The sequence below is a fragment of the Myotis yumanensis genome, unplaced genomic scaffold (assembly GCF_028538775.1).
Source record: "Myotis yumanensis isolate MYYU_CA2020_CCGP unplaced genomic scaffold, mMyoYum1.0.hap1 SCAF_10, whole genome shotgun sequence".
NCBI lineage: Eukaryota > Metazoa > Chordata > Mammalia > Chiroptera > Vespertilionidae > Myotis > Myotis yumanensis.
In genome coordinates this window covers 34064955-34083296 of record NW_027223761.1, presented here as the reverse complement: position 1 = coordinate 34083296, position 18342 = coordinate 34064955, and the positions used below count along the sequence as shown (strand labels likewise).

At 47.5% G+C, this 18342-nt stretch overlaps 1 protein-coding gene across 8 annotated transcripts in view; it reads left to right on the top strand.

The window, feature by feature from the left end:
- The window catches only part of BMAL1 (basic helix-loop-helix ARNT like 1), a 105118-nt gene that overhangs the window by 57994 nt on the left and 28782 nt on the right, over positions 1–18342 (top strand). For 4 of the 8 annotated variants that reach the window (XM_070428284.1, XM_070428283.1, XM_070428280.1 and 1 more), the window contains exons 3-9: positions 9596–9720; positions 12570–12688; positions 13479–13625; positions 14278–14298; positions 15968–16006; positions 16281–16322; positions 17799–17956. In XM_070428284.1, coding sequence (XP_070284385.1) covers positions 13486–13625; positions 14278–14298; positions 15968–16006; positions 16281–16322; positions 17799–17956 — 400 coding nt within the window. In that variant the 5' untranslated portion in view covers positions 9596–9720; positions 12570–12688; positions 13479–13485. Of the gene's footprint in view, positions 1–9595; positions 9721–12569; positions 12689–12808; positions 12893–13478; positions 13626–14277; positions 14299–15967; positions 16007–16280; positions 16323–17798; positions 17957–18342 lie in introns of all 8 variants that reach the window. The other 4 variants (XM_070428282.1, XM_070428281.1, XM_070428278.1 and 1 more) reach the window with 3 other exon arrangements.

Genomic DNA, 18342 nt, shown 5'->3' with positions numbered 1-18342 from the left:
ATACAAGTCCTTTGGTTGATCTCTTACCCCCCACAACTCTCCCCTGCCTTCCCTCTGAGGTTTGAGAGGTTTACTTCTTGTTATAAATAGGTATAAGCATCTTTCATTATCTTCTAGGGTTGTCATGCACAACATTGCTTATTGACATATGTATTATCTTATTCTAACTAACATTATTTTCTTTCTTCTTTGTATTACAGTTAGGTTATTATGTTTGATTGTTTTTGAAGTTATAAGTGTTGGTAGGTTATATTATTTACAAATTTCATATCAAGAGAGTAAAAGGAATGTTAAAAATATATGTATTGGATCTTTGAAAGTATAAGAAAGGGAGTATGTGTGTGTGTTTGTAATAGCTTATAAATTAGGTGGAGAAACCTTAGTAGAGATTTGAAATGAAAAGAAGTGGTTTTATTTCTCTTAGATTTGTGATGGAAATCAGAATTCTTACCTGCATCCATTCTCAGAGAAATAAGGTGTTTTGATGTTTCTCCTTCTCTTTTTGAAAATACGTATCTTAAAGAGTCTGAAACAGTTTTTATTATCATCTGTTTTTTCACCCCTCCCACCTGTACATATGTTTTTAATGTTCATGTTTAGGTTTTAGAGAAAGGAAAACCAGCCAGGCTCCCTGCTCTTTACCAAGTTTGTTTTGGTGCTTTGTGGCCTCTGCCTGCACAACCTTTATGAATTCCCTCTTCATATTCTTGACTTATGTTTCCACTGAGGTATTTGTCTTTTTATTGATTGATAGGAGGTTTATTTTTTATTTTAATTAATTTAATTCAGAAAGAAGAATACTCCTTCACCTGCTCTGGAGTCCAGCAGACCTGGGCGTGAATCCTGGCTTTCTTACCCGGGAGCTGAGGAATTCCAGGCCGGTTGCTTGACCTCTTTGAGAATGAGTTACTCCTTCTTGGACAACAAAATGAAATAACAATGACTGGCACAAAGTAAAATCCTAATGTGTAGTTTCTGCTGCTACTGTTTTTGCCTTGTTATTTTTATTGTGATTCCTGCAACGAATATTCTCTCAGAAAAAGTATCTGGAGCTCTGACACCCATGCTTTCTCAGATCCTTAGACATGGAACACTTGCTGTAACCAAAGCTCAGGAAAACGAAACTGAAATCACCGAAACATTTTTCTTAAGCCTCCTGTAGGAAAGAGGCAGATGAAAGAAAACAAGCTGATTTCGTTTCAGTTAAGGAGGAACTGGCAGGGTTATTCCTGGGGTCAGGGCACACTCAGATGAACATCTTAGGTCTGGAGCCCAGCTGGACAGTCTCAAGACTGGTCACAAGATCAAATCGTCTTTTTCAAGCTGTGCTTGCCCGGGCAGGCAAGTGGGCAAGTGCATGTCAGAAAGTAATTCAGAGTCGAAACAGAAAGGATCACCTGATTAACTCTGAGTTAACCAGTTAAACACCTGCCATTCCCCCAGAGTTTTGGTTGGTTGGTGTCCTTGTTACCAGTTTTGGCATTTTTGCAGTGTAGGTAGGAGGTGGATGGGCACAAGCCTGTCCTGCCCTCTTTCTCCTACTTGGGACAGAGCCTTTGCTTTTGCTTTTCTTTGCTGAGTCACTGAAGCAGCAAAGCCTGTGTGGAGTCCCAGCTGTGGAGATGGGCACATCTAGGTTCAGTCCCTCTTCCCCACCTCCCAGCTGTGTGATCTTGGACAAGTTGCTGCGCCTCTCTGAGCCTCAGTGCCATCTCCTACAGGATGTTGATAACAATGCCTTCTCCAAAAGGTCATTGTGAGGGCCAAATGGGCTGTGTGAGGGCCGGCACCACCCTTGGCACATTTGGAGCTCAGTAAATGGGAGGTAGTGTCCGCTCCAGAAAGGCGGGTGCAGGGGGACTGCAGCCGTGTGGTCTGTGATGCAGCCTAGATGTCCACAGGCTCCTCTCACTTGAGCCATTTTCCCAAACCAATGGCTCCTGTCCCTGCTGGGTGGACTCCTCCAGCTGTCACGCAGGGTGCACTGCCTGGCAAGTCCACTCAAGCTGTCTTTTCTCCCCCGTCTGCCGGCCCCTTGCTGTTCACAGACTGGCTGTCGCCCCTCACGTCAGAAAAATACAGTCAGGAAATCCCGTTGGCTGTTCCTTCAGAGTATACTAAGAATCAACAACTTCTCATCACCCCCCCATGGCCACTCAGCCTGGACTCCTCTTATACCTCATTGCTGTCAATCAGCACAGCCTGCCTGAAAATATACTACCTAGTATTCAACCACTTCTCACCACCTCCACTCCTAAGACCACAGCTGAGCTGTAGCATCTTTTCCCAGGCTATGCTAGTCGTGTCCTTACTGCTCTTCCTGTGCTACCTTTACTGTTCCCCCATATACACACACACCTGCAAACCACCATGCAACATAAACATACAGGCCCCCAACACATGCACATGGTCCCTCCTCCCCTGGTCATACACGGTCCCCACTTAAGAAGCCTCCCTCCCCACAGCCTCTTCTCAGCACTCAAGCCAGATTTAAAACCCAAGCCGGCCGTGGGTTGGTTGGGTGTTGTCCTGTGCACAGAAAGTTCGCAGGTTTGATTCCTGGTCAGGGCACATGCTCTGGTTGGGGAGTGTGCAGGAAGCAGCCTGTCGATGTTTCTCTCTTTCCTCCTCTCCCTTTCTCTCTCTCTCAAAAGCAATAAAAATTTAAAGAAGAAAAACCCAAGCAGGATCAGTGCTGATCCTCTAACACTGTTGGCTCATCACAGCCCTTTGATGGGCTCTTCTCTCCGGAACGCTCCTTCCTCAACCCCTTACCTCCTCACGTTTAGTCGACTTTCCTCTCCAGTGCGCTTCCTGCCCTGTCTGACTTTCCTCCCAGCACTTGCCACTTCCCAGCATTATTTACTTATTTATCTTTGCTCGCCCTCCTCACCAGAACGTGTGAGCATGGGGATCTGTCTCCCCCACTCCACACCCCCAGCACTGCCGTGGAGAACAGTGCCTGGCACTTGGATGCCCTCAAAATATTTGTTGAAAGATTAATGAATGATTGTAGGCAAGCCCACCAACAGTGTCTTCTTTATTACAAAATTGTCTTGAATGTAAGTTTGCTACATACAATTTGTGGTGGTAATTTAGAAAATACCTGGCATGTATGGGTGCTCAGTAAGTTGTGTTGGATGGATTGCTTTAGGGTGTTGGGGTCACGGTAGTCATCTGAGGCCTTCTTACCTCTCAGCCAAAACCTATGTGGGTGGAACATAGGAGGATGCCCACCTCCCAGTGCCCCCAGTACCTCTTAGCCAGGGGTCACTGTTTCACCCCAAAGCCCCGGGTGCATCTCTGTAGGGAAATTATGGTCCTTTGCTTTCAGCATCTCATCTCCCTGGGCAACTCCATAATTCTGTTATTATCACCCACTGGCTTAACATTCTCATCCTGTTCCCAGCTTTCTGTAGGAGGGGCTATGTCTTTTTAGTTTTATTGACCATAAAATGAAGAGATTGGATTTTTAAAATACCACTTATACTCTGGCTGGGTGACTCAGTTGGTTGGAGCATCGTCCTATATACCAAGAGGTTGTAGGTTCAATTTCCAGTCAGGGCACATAACTAGGGTGCAGGTTCCCTGGTCAGGGCACATACAGAAAGCACCCCACTCAATGTTTCTCTCTCACATTGATGTTTCTCTCCCTACCTTTCTCTGTAAAATCACTGAAAACATATACTCAGGTGAGGATTAAAAAATAATAATTTTAAAAATAAAATGCCACTTACTTTTCAAATTCTTCAGCCTTCAGTATTTCCTGCTGCAAAACGCTGACCTCTGCGATATTCTCTGGTCCCCCTCCCAGGTCCCTCTCTCCAGCCTCTCCCAGTCACCCTCATCGCCTCCCTCCTGGTCCCCGACCTCCCTGTCCTGGAGCTCCTCACTTTTAAGTTCTTTCTTGTCCACTTGCCAGTCAGTCTCCCCACTCCCAATGCTTCTTTCTCACCATTTCTGAGCTCCTTCAGCCCGAGATTTCCAGTCTGAGTTTGCTTTTCTTTGACATCAGCGTTTACCTTTCCACAGCTTTCTGTACTCCTTTTTCACCAGCACAAGGTCACCCACATCAATAACCACAGTTAGCCTGACGAGCCTTCTAAGTGCTTTTCATATATTGAGCTCCCTCAGTCTGTGAGGAAACTGCAGCTCCCAGAGGTCATGGAACTGGCCCAGGACACAGGGCTAGTAAGTGGTGGAGCTGGGACTTGAACTCAGGCTTCTGGCTCCAGAGGCTCTGTACTGACCACTCCCACCTGCCCCTCACTGGGGGAGAATCCCAGCTCTTCCTCTGCTGCTTGTGGAGGTGGCAGGGAGGGCACAGGCCTGGTTGGCAGGCTCTGAATAAGTGCCTGCAGTGTGGCCTCACCCGCCAGACTCTGCTGCTGTGCACCCCTTGTCCCCCGCGCCCCTGCCTGGCCTGTCCACGGGGCCCACCCCTGCTTCACAGTTGGCCTCACTCTCTGCAATGATGCAAGGTAAAGGCCACTCCATATAAGATCCCTCGGTATCCCTTTTCTCCACTGCCTAGTATTCTTCCCATTTTCTGTCCTCTCAACCTTCCCCCGATCTCAGAAAAGGCCTCTCTCTGTCTCTGAGACTCGGCCCTCCTTGGGCCCACCCCCTGCTGCCTGTCCCAGCTGCCCCAGCTGCAGCCCAACCAGAAGCACAGAGAGCCTTTTGGGCCACCCCCTCTTCACTGGGCTCTCCCTCACCCAGCACCTTTCCCTTTCCCACCAAGTAACAGTGGTGCACACTCCTTTTGTTTCCTTTAGAACAAGATGCAGATGTTTCCCAGAACTTGCTTCAACTTCAGGTAGTAAGTTTTTTGATGAAAAGAGTGTTCGTCCCCTGAATTTTTAGGACCAGGCTCTATTCTCTTATTCTATAGCATTTTTAAAAAGAAGAAGTCAGGAGCCAGGCTATACATGCCCACAACTAGGAGAGATAAGGCACACCTTCCTCAAAATACTTGACTGCCACCTACTGGAGGTGTGTCATAATGGCTCCACAAATCTCTGCCACTGAAAGGCAAAGGCACATCCTGGAGTCATGTGCTGCTCACACAGCTGTGAGGATGGCCCTGCCTGTTGCAGGGGTCATGCCATCATGTCTTTACTTAAACATTGTCTCTCCAGCCAGATAGAAGGAATCTTGAACATAAGGACTGCTGCTTCCTCTCTGTGTCCCCAGTGCCCTGGCTTCCACCAGGGGCTAGAGAAATGCTTGTCGAATAATCCTGGTGCAAACCTCTATGCCAAGCATGTCAAACTCAAAGGCTAACACGGACCAAATAAACGAGTCATGTGACCCGAAGCCCTTGAGTTTGACATGCTTGCTCTAGGGCTCAAAGTACCTAATCTCACTGGGTGAATGTTCTCTAAATCTATCTGTGGCAGCAGCAACCAAACTCTCCACAGGCTGTCAGAGTAAGCAGGGTCTGGGGGACTTGCAGAGGGGACAGGGCCCCTTCAGCTCAAAGGCCACCACCATCTGAACAGACCTGAGCAAGTCCACGTTCATCCCCTCAGTAAACCTGGGGGTCTGGGATGCTGTGGGGAAGTAGGTTAATTAGCACATAGCTACCAGGCAAGGTAATCAAAGATGTTGATTCACTCTCGCCCATTTTTCCCTAAGCTGTGCCCATTTATTGCTCCAGTGACATCCTGGGGCTTCACAAAGTGGTCTTAACAGAACTCTATTCAGCTGCCACACCTGGGAATGGGGGCGAGAGGGCGGGGCAGGCTTTCCCTGGGGTCCCATTTTTAAAGGGGGAAGACCTGTGTTCTTTCTCGAAGCATGTTTCCCCAGAGCCGTTCTGCACAGCATTGCTCAGGTCCCATGGAGACCCTCCCTGGCGGATACGCCTCCTGGCTCATCCTGTTCCAGTAGGCTAGCTGATACACGCCCCAGCCTGGCGGAGGACCCAGGGGTCCCTCTCTGCCCTCTTCACCAGGAAGCCCAGGGATGGCTTATGTGCTCGGTTTCTGGACCAGGATTGCTCCCTCTTAGCATTTCCCCTCATTCCGTCCCCAGGAGTGCTTGGTTGGGGGTCTCTCGTCGTTACATTGCAGGGGTGGTTTTGGAGGCAGCACTAGCAGCAGGGTGGTGGTTAGAACCAAAGCCAGACACACCTCGGCTCAGTCCTCATTGGCCATCTGTGCCATCTGAAGATGACTTGGACCCTTCAATCTGTAGTCCCTTCCCTGGAATATTGGGTTAATAATCACAGTTAATGGGCAGGTTATCGTGAAGATGGAACTAGACAGTTCCCTTTGGCTCTTCCCTTTGGTTCCTCCCAGGTCAGCTGGGTCTGTGGCTCCAGAATCTTGTTCTGTATTTCCTTCCTCCTGTCTGTGTCGGGCAGCTTAGGAGGAGTGATACAGCAATAAGAACCAGATGACCAACCATCCTGGTTCATCTGGGACAGAGGGGTTTCCTGGGATGCAGGACTTTTAGTGCTAAAATGGGGAGGTCCCAAGCAAACAGAAGACTTGATCACCCTAGTAATAGCCAACCTCAGCATCTCAATGGCTTAACAGAAGCAAAGCTGATTTCTTCCTCATATTTTTGTCCATCCAGAACATGAGCTAGTCAGAAAACCGCTGGTCTTGGCACAAAGAAACATGTGCCAAAGGTTCTGTTCCAAACTGGCGGCTGTCCTGTCCATCTTATTATCTTCAGTCAAGTCCAGTCACAGGGCCGGGCCTGATACCCAAGCGGCCTGCAGACGCTCCCCACAGGGAGGGCAGCTGATAGTTAGAACCTTAATAGAGCCTGCAGGTGCCCTTTCTCTCCTTGCAGAATTCTGGGGTGCTGGGGCAGGAGGGCAGGGGCAGAGAGACCCCTGCTGTGTGACTGGTGGTCTTGCATATGGCCATCTTCCTGTATACAGTCTATGTGGGTTTCTTAAGGGGCACTGGGCCTTGCCCACTCTGCTCAGAGGAGCATCTGTGTCTCCCTCTGGAGTGGTTGATACCCTCATCCTTCTCAGCTGCAGGCTTCTCTGCAGGAGCGCCTGAGCTGTGACCCCTCCTTCCAGCCTCCTGACTTCCTTGTGGAGCCTCTGAGAGTCTCCTCCCTGTGCTCTGAGGTGCTCAAGGCACTGCGGTGGGACAGAGGGTGCTGAGTTCCTCCCAGCACACTGCACAAGTCCCTTTGTGCCTCACTTTTCTGGCTGGCCAGGGAGCCTCCCCCACCTCTGGATTCTCTAACTCAGAAGTGGGCACACATGTGGCCCTGACTCCAGGGCAGGCTCTCCCCAAAGCATTCTTGCCATGTGCCACTTGGTTGGCAGCACCAGAGCTGGCCCTGCCCCCCCTAGCAAGGGCCCCTCTCACAGTACCTCTGTCCATGGGAGCCCCCTCCCTTGAGTCAAGCTTCTTTTTAAAGTAGGTAGCACAGAAAGAGGGTGTGGTCTTTCTTTTGTTGTATCGTTTATTGTCTTACATCTAAGAATACTTTCTCAGAGAGAAGACAGTTTTCCAAAAATAATTGTTAAGTATCACAGCTGATTTAGTTTCCTAACTTTGTCCAAACATATAAGAAAGGCCAAAAGGCCTTTGTTTTGCAAAATATAGTGCCAAAATCCATGTTACCATTTGTTATTTCTATAAAGTAAATTTGAGTATTGGAAACATTTATCAAAATAAGAAATTTCACATGGCTTTTGGTACCTAGAGCCTTCATCTAAGTTTCGGGGGGTGGGGAGTGAGGGGTGGTACTGGGAGACACCTAACAATAAGATCACAGTGGGGCGGGGGGCAGAGGTAGATAGAGGCCACGGGGTGTGTCGGGAAGGGTTGGAGAGCGAACAGGAGGTGACACCTGAGGGCTCTGGGAAGGGAAGCAGGAGCTCACCAGGTGATGGAGTGGCTAAAGGGAGCCACACCTGCAGGACACTGTGGGCACAGCTGAGGCTGGGAACTTAAGTATCTCAGGGGCCTTGAGCTTTTGGCAGCCGATATGGAGGGTTGGGCTGGAGGGCGAGCAAGCCATGGTAGAGGCCTGGCGTTTCCTGGAGTTCGAGGTTTTATCTGGAAGGCATGGAGCAGAGCAGAAGCTGCTGAAGTATTTTGAGCAGGGGGTGTCCTGTCTCTGGCCACAGTGAGGAGGGGGCGGAGAGGAGAGCAGCCTGGTTGGAGGCAACCAGGGGGCGAGGGAAGTGGCTGAACCCATCAAGCGGAGGGCTCACTGGGGGTTGTGGAGTGTGGGAAGAAGGGAAAGGATGCCCAGGGTGGATCTTGGGATACTCATTTGAGGGGTGGGAGGATAGTGTGTGACCTGGCGGGGAATGGGACTTAGATGGAGTCCCACGGTGAGCCTGCCTCCAGCAGCACTTCCTGGGGACTTTGCGTCCATTTCCTGCTGCTGTGTCACCTGAGGCTCAGGAACTAGAAGTCCAGAGCTCCGGTCAGGTTGTTTGCACATGGGTCTCAGTCAGACGGTGAAGGTTTCTGAGTCAGACTGCAAAGGGGCATAAATTAAGAGGACAAATCAGTTCTATTCCTGGATATTCATCTGAAGGCCTCTGTAATGATCAAGACAAAGATAGATAGTCCACAGATGGCAAGAATTAGCCAGTGGAATGCGAAACGCCGGAACTCTTGCTTCATCGAGGTCAGTAAAGCCCCACCTAAAACCAAAGTTTTGCCATCTCAGGGCAGAACGGGGCAGGAGGCAAAGGGTGGCTGCACCTCTCGTCTTCCTTTCCAGCCACCTCCTCCCAGGTTCAGGGAACACAGGGCAGAAAGGAGACCCCTCTGTCCTGCCAGGAGGAGATAGGCAGGGCAGTGCCCACGTTGTTCACATGAGCAGGTGCCTTTTCCCAGCGGATTTCTTCCTTGGCTTTGTGTGTGCACAGACGTGCTTGAGGTTCACGGACATTTTCTTAAACCTTCTGGGAGTAACCTAAAATGCTTAAAGTATTGGCTCTGCTGGCGTTTTGTGTTGGTTCAGTGTTTTCTCAAGACTTGTTTCCCCTTGTTCCTTGTCTGCGTTTAGGTAACTGACTTCACCTGCGGGGGTTGAGTGACAACATTAGCAGTGAGGGTGGCTTCTGGCGCCCCTCTACCCCAGCTGCGTGAACTTGCCTCGTTCCTTCACCTCTCTGTCCCAGCCTTCTCCTCGGTAAAATGAAGAAAACAATAGTATCTGCCTCATAGAATTATCCTTCAGTTTTAAGTGAGTTAATCTATACAATGCAATAAGAACAGGGCTCAATGCAAAGTACTCAATTACTGCTTGAGTGTTATTATTGCTTGGCCCAGTAGGAGAAGTGAAAAATATAATTATCTTTCTTAAGGCCATGTCCCAAAACCCATGTTTAGTAATTTAAAAGCCATTGTTTTTAACAGAAAACATCTGCTAACATATTTCTTGTTAAACTAAACTACCAACACGTGACCCCCTCAGGTGTCTGCAGTTAGTCTCACAGGCCGCTGAAGGAGGGATTGTGCGCAGCCCAGTTACTCCCTGTGAGGAGGACTTCTGAGCTAGCTCCCCCATCTCCCTTACCTAATATGAGATTTTAAAACATATTTACCCCAGAGTGACCTGTCTGGGTTTTCTTTTCCGGTGGGCCCCGCTGCAGGTTTCTGAGAGAAGTTGACTGCCTGAAAGGAAACTGCAAAACATGAAAATCGCCCTGAGGTGACCAAGTCCAGTGGCTCCTTTCTCCCCCACGGTGGATCGGAGGTTGAAGAACTCTAACTTCAGGTAATAAGTCATCATATTTCCTACCATTCCCCTCACCCACTGGCTTATTGGCAGCTTCCATGGTAGTTTTTCCTTCAGGAAGTGGTGAAACTTCAAATATTCTGCCTCATGCCCAACACACAGCCCGAAGGGCCACCAGGACCCTGACGGCAGGGCTCTGTTCTCATTACTTCTCTTAATGTCAGTAATAATATAACAGTGATTACATGATTATAAAATGCTTCTCAAAGAATAAATCAGAATAGCCAGGAAATGAATAAGAATGAGGGAAAGGATTTATTCTACCAGGTAGTAAAATGTATTATCAAACCACAATAATAAATAGTGTAGTACTAGAATGGAAATAACTAGTTCAGAGGAACAGATTAAAAAGTCCAGAGATAGCTCTAGCCGGTTTGGCTCAGTGGATAGAGCGTCAGCCTGCAGACTGATGGGTCCCAGGTTCGATTCCGGCTAAGGGCACATGCCTGGGTTGTGGGCTCGATCCCCAGTAGGGGGTGTGCAGGAGGCAGCCGATCAATGATTCTCTCTCATCATTGATGTTTCTATCTCTTTCTCCTTCTCCCTTCCTCTCTGAAATCAATAAAGAAATATATTTAAAAAAAAAAAAAGTCCAGAGATAGGCAATGAGTCAATAAAGATGGCATTTCAAATGACTGGCAACAGGATGTGTAGATTAGTAAATGGTGTTGGGATGGTTATCTATCCATTGAAGGGAAATAAGGTTGGGAATTTCGTAGTGTACCAAAAATCACTTCCAAGTGGATTGAAGAACTAAATAAAGTAAAATCATAAAAAAATATTGGTAAAGAGAATATTCTTATGATTTGGGGAGTAAGAAAAGGCTTTTTTTTAAATGTCATTTTTATTATATAAATACCATAAATAAAGTTGAAAGGCAAAAAGGGGGGTAAGTATTTATAACATCTGTGATGAACAAAGACTATATTTCTAATTTACAAATAAATTCATTCAACATCCATTTATTGAGTGCTTCCTGTGGTCCAGGTACTAAGGGTGCAAGCCGTAAGCCACACAAAATCCCTGCTTTTCTCATGCTTATAGTCTAATGGAGAAGAAATAAAGAAGTTGATTACTGTAGGCTAAATTTTGATAAGGGCTATAGAAAAAAATAAAGCAGGGAAGGGGCGGTTAGGGAGGATTGGCAGGGGGTTGTATTACATGGATATTCAAGGAAGCATCATTGATAAAGTGATATTTGAGTAGAAATGTAAAGGTAAAAATGGAGAAGTGGCTGAATTTTGGATTTTTTTTTAACATTGAGCTAATAGGATTTGTGATGAATTGGGTGCAGGTTGTGAAAGAAAGAGAGGAGTCAGAATGACTTCCAGGTTTGGGGGCTGAGGAACCAGAAGGATTGAAATACTGCTTACTGACATCGGCATGACTGAAAGGCTTGGCTTGGGGAGATCCAGGGGTTTGGTCGTGGATGTTTTAGTTCGAGGATGTTATTGTACATTCAGAGGGAGATGGTTATACAAGCTTGGAATTCAGAGAGAGGTCTGGGCTGGATATGTTAATTTAGGAGTTGTCCTAGCATAGCTAGTATTTGAAGCAATGAAACTAAACAGATCTCCTAGGGAAGGAGTATAGACAGAGGGGGAGGTTCAAGGACACCATGGGACCCTCATTTAGAGGGGAGGGAGATGAGGAAGAACTAGCTAAAGAGACCAAAACGGGGTGGCCACTGACGTCGAAGGAAAATTGTGAGAAAGTGGCATCTCTGAAACCAGGAGACGATGAGGAGGGAGAAGTCAGAACTATTAGATGTCACTGTTGGGTCAAATAGGGAGCGAATGGAACTCGGGCCATTGGACTTAGCAGTGAGGAGGTCACTCATGACAGTGGAGGCTGTCTTATTGGCATGATGGGGACAAAAGCCTGATTGGAGTTGGTTTATAGAGTAGGAGGAAAGGAATTGGAAACAGAAATGGGGCAGTAATTGGAGGGGAATGAAGTTCAAAGGTTTCTTTTCCTCCAGTACGGAACTGTTGCAATGTGCTTTTATCCTCATGAGAATGACCCAAGAGACGGGAAGGTGGGTGATACAGGGCTGTGGGCAGGGAGAGACTTCTGGGTGAGTGTCCTGAGTCGTGAGAGAGGATAAACTCGGCACTCGCTGGGTGTGGGGTCCTAACCAGCAGCGTCTGCGTGGCCTATTTTCTCAGCGAAGTAGAAAGCGACGTTATCACCTAGGAATGAGGATCTGAAAGATGTTAGGGGTTTGAGGAGCAAAGAGAAAGTATGACATCCTCAGTAGCAGAGTGGGTGAACAAATGGAGCGGAGAGTCCAGATCGTGGCAGCACTGGGCCTCTGGGTGAGAGGAGGTGGACTGTAAGCTTTTCTCCCATCATGCCCAGGTGAACGTGGTCTGGAGGCCTGTAGAACCTGAGAACAACTTATTGGAAAATGGGCCATGGGTAGACGCAAAGGAAAACAGAGAGATGCCTCTAACATAGGAGCACCATCTGTAGTCATTTAAAAATACAAGTAAACACAATGAGGTCTGTACTTACCTTCAGATTGACAGGAGCTCTTGTTGAGGATATAAATTACTGGAGTTCTCCGGAGCACAGTGTTTCAGTGTGTACCAAGCGTACAATGTGTGTCCCCTTTTGCTCTGTCAGTCCTACTTTCAGAAATTTATCCTAAGAGATGATAGCGTAAGTGCATGGAGATACAGGATACACACCAAGATGTTCACTCCAGCAGTGCTTGTGAAAGTGAAAAGGTGGCGCAAACCTGACCAGGTGGGCCTGGTTGCTGAATCTGTGAGCCTGATAGTAACAGTGAAAACAAGCGCTCACACTTAGCCATTGCTTTGCAGATGAGGAAGCTCGGGCCCAGAGAGGAGTGAGCCCCAGTCTCATCCTGGGCAGCCCGGCCCTGACTGCGGGCAGCACACGGCCCTCTTCAACCTGGTTTGGAGCTGGAGTTCCTTGTAAGGTACCTGTCAGCCTCTTCCTTTGGGCCAGCTCACTTTGTGCTTTTAAAATATGAATTCTCAAAATGTTTTGCAAATTTTTTATAGTGTCTTCATTTCATTATGCAAGGTTTTTCTTGCAGGGGATGCTGGGTATGAAAGGACAGTCAGGGAAGATAGGACAGACTTTGCCTGGGCTGCTGAGAGAGGGACCAAACTGGGCAAAAGTAGGTTTGTGGTTGTGAGTACACGAAACAGAGTTTATTCTTGTATTGTTATTTATCATTATATTATTTTTCCTACGAACAACTGTAAACTTACTTTTACTCCCCTCTCTCCCTCCCGTATAGCCTGGGGAAGTATATTGCCTACTTTCCTATGACATTTACAAAAATTGTAACAAAAATGCAAAGATAACAAGTAAATCATCTATTTCATTGATTTGATTTCTTGGTTGGAAGAAAATGAAGTTAGGACTCCCACAGAACATCTGGGACACTTGGTCCCCTGGGGGGGAAGCATGGGCCATAGCTCCCGGAGCCCTGGGCTCTGGTTTAGTTCTTCCATGCCCTCACCTGGGTCCTCTGGGTTTTTAATCAGGAAAACACACAGTGAGCCAAAATCACCTGTACTAGCGCTAAAGTAGGCACGCTGCTCTTCCCTTCCTGCCAAGCGCCTGTTCCAGGGGCTGGGTGAGAGGTGTGGGTGCTGCAAACAGGCACCTGTCGCTGCCCAGCACCACCTTGGCCCTCCAGCATTTAGAAGAGCCCGTGGAAATAAACTCGCCTCTGTGCCTCCTTGTCCCAATTCCAGACTCCCAATGGCGGACCAGAGGATGGACATTTCTTCAACCATCAGTGATTTCATGTCCCCGGGCGCCACAGACCTCCTCTCCAGCTCCCTGGGCACCAGTGGCGTGGATTGCACCCGCAAGCGGAAAGGCAGCTCCACCGACTACCAGTAAGGCCCTCAGACTAGTCCTCTTCTGGCCGAACACAGTGGCAGTTCATGGGCGTGGAGCATCCGGGGGCTGCTCCTCCTGGAAGAGGGACCCCCTTTGGGGAAAGGGATCGGAGTGAAAGATGCAATCCAGGAGGCCACACAGTTGTTTTCTTTTACCTTGCCCCAGAAGCAAGTGGGGAGGGGTGGGGGGACCTCTAGCACCAGCACTGCTGAGGCATCAGCCCCCTCCCAGACTGTCCGTATGAGGGAGGGGGGGAAGAGCCTTAAAGCCAAGTTCCTGCCTTGACCCCGCCTTTACCTTCCTTTGCTCCTTTGAGCAAGTGACTGAGTCCGTGGGTGTAACCTCAGCGGTTTCAGAGAGAGCTTTGCCTGAGGGCCCCTCCCTGAGGAAGACATCAGTTGATTAATACATGTATATACACTTGAATAGCTCGATCTTGAAAATGAAATGTATTTTAACAAGCACTGCCTTTATAATTATTCAAAGTATGTGTATACATTTTGGGGAACACCCTATATTTGCAGAACAAGTAAGTAGTGGTCATCTCCAAAAACAGCATAGGAACATTGATATTGCCCTTAAACATCATTGAAATGAGTATGTACCTGTTATATTAAATAGTATTTTTGTGTGTGTTTTTTTTTTTAGACTTGATGACTTTTCTTTTGAGTAAGTAAACTTTCACACTTACAGTCAACTCTTCTATCTCTGCACAAACACTAGGGCATAAGGCAGTGTATGGAGAACAGTCAAAGCCATGTTTGTTTTGTTGAGGCCTCTGTGTGGAATCTTACCCAAATGGCCATTTAAAAGGTTTGCTTTTGTTTAATGAGGGAAAATCTCCAAGGAGGAGTCCCCACTACAGCAGATGTCCGTTATGCTGAAGTTCACAGGTCAGACTTGGGGAGCATAGTGGCTGGAGGTCAGATGCCCACTAGGAGGTGCTATGGTTAATATGCAAGTTATCCCAGATGATTCAGAGCAAATGCCCAGGGATGGGAGTGAAAACCGGAAGGGTGTTCTTTTGTGGCAGTAATTCCCCAATAGAGAGACCAGGAGATGTTTTCTATGGACCGTTGACATGTTCTAAGACCTCTGCTATCTATGGTTTCCAACCTTGTCACCATCAGGTTTCCCTCAGGGACCCTAGTTTGCAAGTCTTTTGAATTCATGGAGACTCTGTTAATGGAGCAACCATAATCCCTTTTCCTATCATTTTGTTGTACTAACATCACACCTTCCAGGCAGAGCTCCTCTTCCCCTGAGATGGTCACTCTGGCCTCAGTAAGCAGACACGAGCCCAGATAAAGGGGATGGAAGTTTCCGTTTGCCTGTGTGGCTATGTGATTTCCTCCGGACTCGGGATCAGCTAGAGACACTGTCTGCGAGGACACCCGGGGCGCTGCCAGGAACCACTGCTCCAGAATGCCATGACTCAGTGCTCCTGAAAAAGTCATTTTTGCCCTAGAAATACCTTGTGTGGAGGGTGCACTTCCTCCTTTCTATGGGATAAGGAGAAAGGGGAGAGGCCCAGGGGGGAGTCAGTGCCTGCCCGATAAATTTAGGAGCTGAATTAGGCTGTGAGCCGACCCTGGGGACCTTGAACTCCTTTCTCTGAGAATTCTAGTCGATTTTCTACTGAAACACAAGATGCCATGAAACTTGGATTTCTGGAGTCTGTTGAAGGGAGGCAGGTTCATGCTGGGACCCCAGCACCTCTGCAGCCAAATAGGGTCCCACAGCCTCTGCCCCAGTCCCTCCTCTGTCCCATTCCTTGGAGTCCCCCACATGCTGAGAACTGGAACAGTGGGCAGCAGTGCCTCTGAAAGGCACCTCGGGGCTCTGCTCAGCACTTTTTTGTTGGTGCTCTGATTCCCCTCCTCACTTCAGTCCCCCACACAATCCAGTCTGTATGTATGCACAGATATCTGATGCTTGATATGTTTTGCAAATGAATAAGCCCCATTTATCCAGAATGAGTTATTGTAGGTATTGTAGTTACTTAGATATGCTGATGAACTGACAGTTTCCATAAGTGCAACCTATTCCCAATTTTCACACAATATGCTAACATGTTAACATGAAAACTCTATTGAGATTATATATAAATTTCATCTGATAATCTGGAAAACCAGTCCGAGTTTTATATAGTTTCAAGTTGTTTTTATTTATATATGTTTATTACGTATCCATAAGCAGTACTATGCTATTTGACCTTTCTAATTGTTTGGTTTCTGGATAAATGAGAGCCTTTGGCATTATGATTAGAAGGTATTGTGTATGTCTTTAATAGTCATGTTCTGTTTTGTGTTTTTTTGCTTGTTTGTCTGTTTTTCAGGGAAAGCATGGACACAGACAAAGATGACCCCCATGGAAGGTACCATGAGCCCAGTCATTTAACTTCAGCGTCCTTGTAGTCATTTCCCTGCATAATCACAAATTCTATTAGTTGGTGCAGGTTCCACCATGTCCTGGATGGGGATAAACAAGGAGGCTGTGAGCCTGTGGGCTCAAGATTGTCTTCCCCCAGCCCCCAGTTTAGCTGACAATCAACATTGTGTGTTGTGGAGATGACAGGGATTAAACAGAGAATTAATTAAAAAGGGAAGAAGACATTGGTTTGTGTTTTCATCTTTTGCTTTTTTTTGCAGGTTAGAATTCGCAGAGCACCAAGGAAGGATAAAAAATGCCAGGTAAGAAGGGGCCTCATTCTGTCTCACTGCTGGTCTCCTGGGGACCGCCGAGGAGGCTCTGTGCCTCTGGTCCCGGTCTAGCGGTTCCTTCGACACGGTCATGTCTGTGGCCTCCTGCCCTCCCTCTCTGCAGGCTGTGCTGGCCTTCACTCTTTCCTGTCTAAGCATGGGTAACCCGAAGGACTTTGGAGGGAGCAGAAAATAAATCAAGGCTGTTTCCCCCTACTCTTTGGCAGGTTACTCCTTCCTGCCTGCAGGGCCCTGGAGGAGACCGGGCACAGTGATGCAGCTCCTGGGCTGCCCCTCGCCTCTGAAAGGGGCCCTTGTTGTCCTGAAAACTGCTCCTGAAGGCAGGACGGGGGATGCCCTGCTCCCTGGAATAGGTGCTCTACCATGGTGCCTCCTGCCGCCAACCACACTTGCTTATCCCTGTCCATGTGGTCCTCAACCCTCCTGCTCGGAGGCCGTCATGACAGAACTGAGGGATGCAGAATTTGACTAACCCGAGATTTCTCACTTTTCTCTGGCAGACCCGCCTTGGCAGGAGCTCTCATGGTTCTGTTGCTATGGCAGCAGCAGGGAACGACATTTTTTCTTTTTAAAAAAATTTTATTTTTAATTTTCATTGGTTTCAGAGGGAGGAAGGGAGAGAGAGAAACATTACTTGGTTGTTCCACTTATTTATGCATTCATTAGTTGATTCTTGTATGTGCCCTGACCAGGGATCAAACCTGCAACCTTGGCGTATCAAGACAATGCTCTAACCAACTGAGCTACCTGGCCAGGGCAGCAGGGAACTACATTTCCACCGTGGATGCACCTCTTTAGGGGGCTGTCACAAATGGCAGGTGTAAACCAGTCAGGGAGTGTGCAGGGGCAGCAGCTCCTGGGAGGGAGGAGTGTGATGTTCTTTGGAGGAAGTTCTGGGGACAGATGTAGCATCGGCTGTATCTGTGTGGGGTCATATTTGATCCAAGGATGGCATCATTAATTACCTGGCAACTCACCCAGCGAGTCTGGCAGGCCACACAGCAGGCTCCTTCCAGCCCTCAGAGACGGCTCACCTGGGACCACGGGCCCCTGCTGATCTGATGGCGGTTCTGGATGTTTTGCTCTTTAAAAACTTGGCCACCCTCCTTTTTTCATCTGCCTCCATCTTCAAATCCAAATTTATAGAGGCTGAGAGGAAAAGAAATGAGAAATTAACAATACAGTTTACTCTGAAAAGACAGTTTTTTAAAAATATTTCTTAATTCTAAGGAAGGATGAGATAAGCATTTAAAAAAACTAATCCTGACCTGGCAGAGAGGCCACGTTTTTAGTGACTTCAATAAAAAAGTCCAGTTTGAAGCAGTCTGCAAATTCTGAATTTGCCTTGCCAGATGATTATTGAAAACAGTTATATCTCATTTTTGTCTTTGTTTCCTTAATGCTGGGTTACATTTTATAGAATTCGTTATTCATGTTATTGTTCAGGGAAGCTCACAGTCAAATTGAAAAGAGGCGTCGGGATAAAATGAACAGCTTTATTGACGAATTGGCTTCCTTGGTACCCACATGCAACGCAATGTCCAGGAAATTAGATAAACTTACTGTGCTAAGGATGGCTGTTCAGCACATGAAAACACTACGAGGTGAGACCCCAGGTTTTATTGTCCTTTACGCCCTTGTCCACAAATGCACCACCCTTGCCTAGAATGTTCCTGCGTCCCTACGGCAAATGTTTATGACTTGCAAATGTGTCGCCTTGAGTAATATGCCTGTAATTTTCAGCAGTAGACACGATGGCCAGTGAAGTGAGTATCAAGATGCAGTTCCACAGCCTTTTATCCCAGATGGGTAGAGGCTGTGAGCATGTCTCTGTGTGTGGTCAGACTATGCACATATCAGAGAGGGCACCACTGATGCCCCATATGTGTGCATGTAGTCAGACCCTATGCATACATGACTAACATCAGAAATCTAAGTGCACTGAGTGACCCAGAAAAGTCAGTCTCATGTTTAAGAGGAAAATCCATCG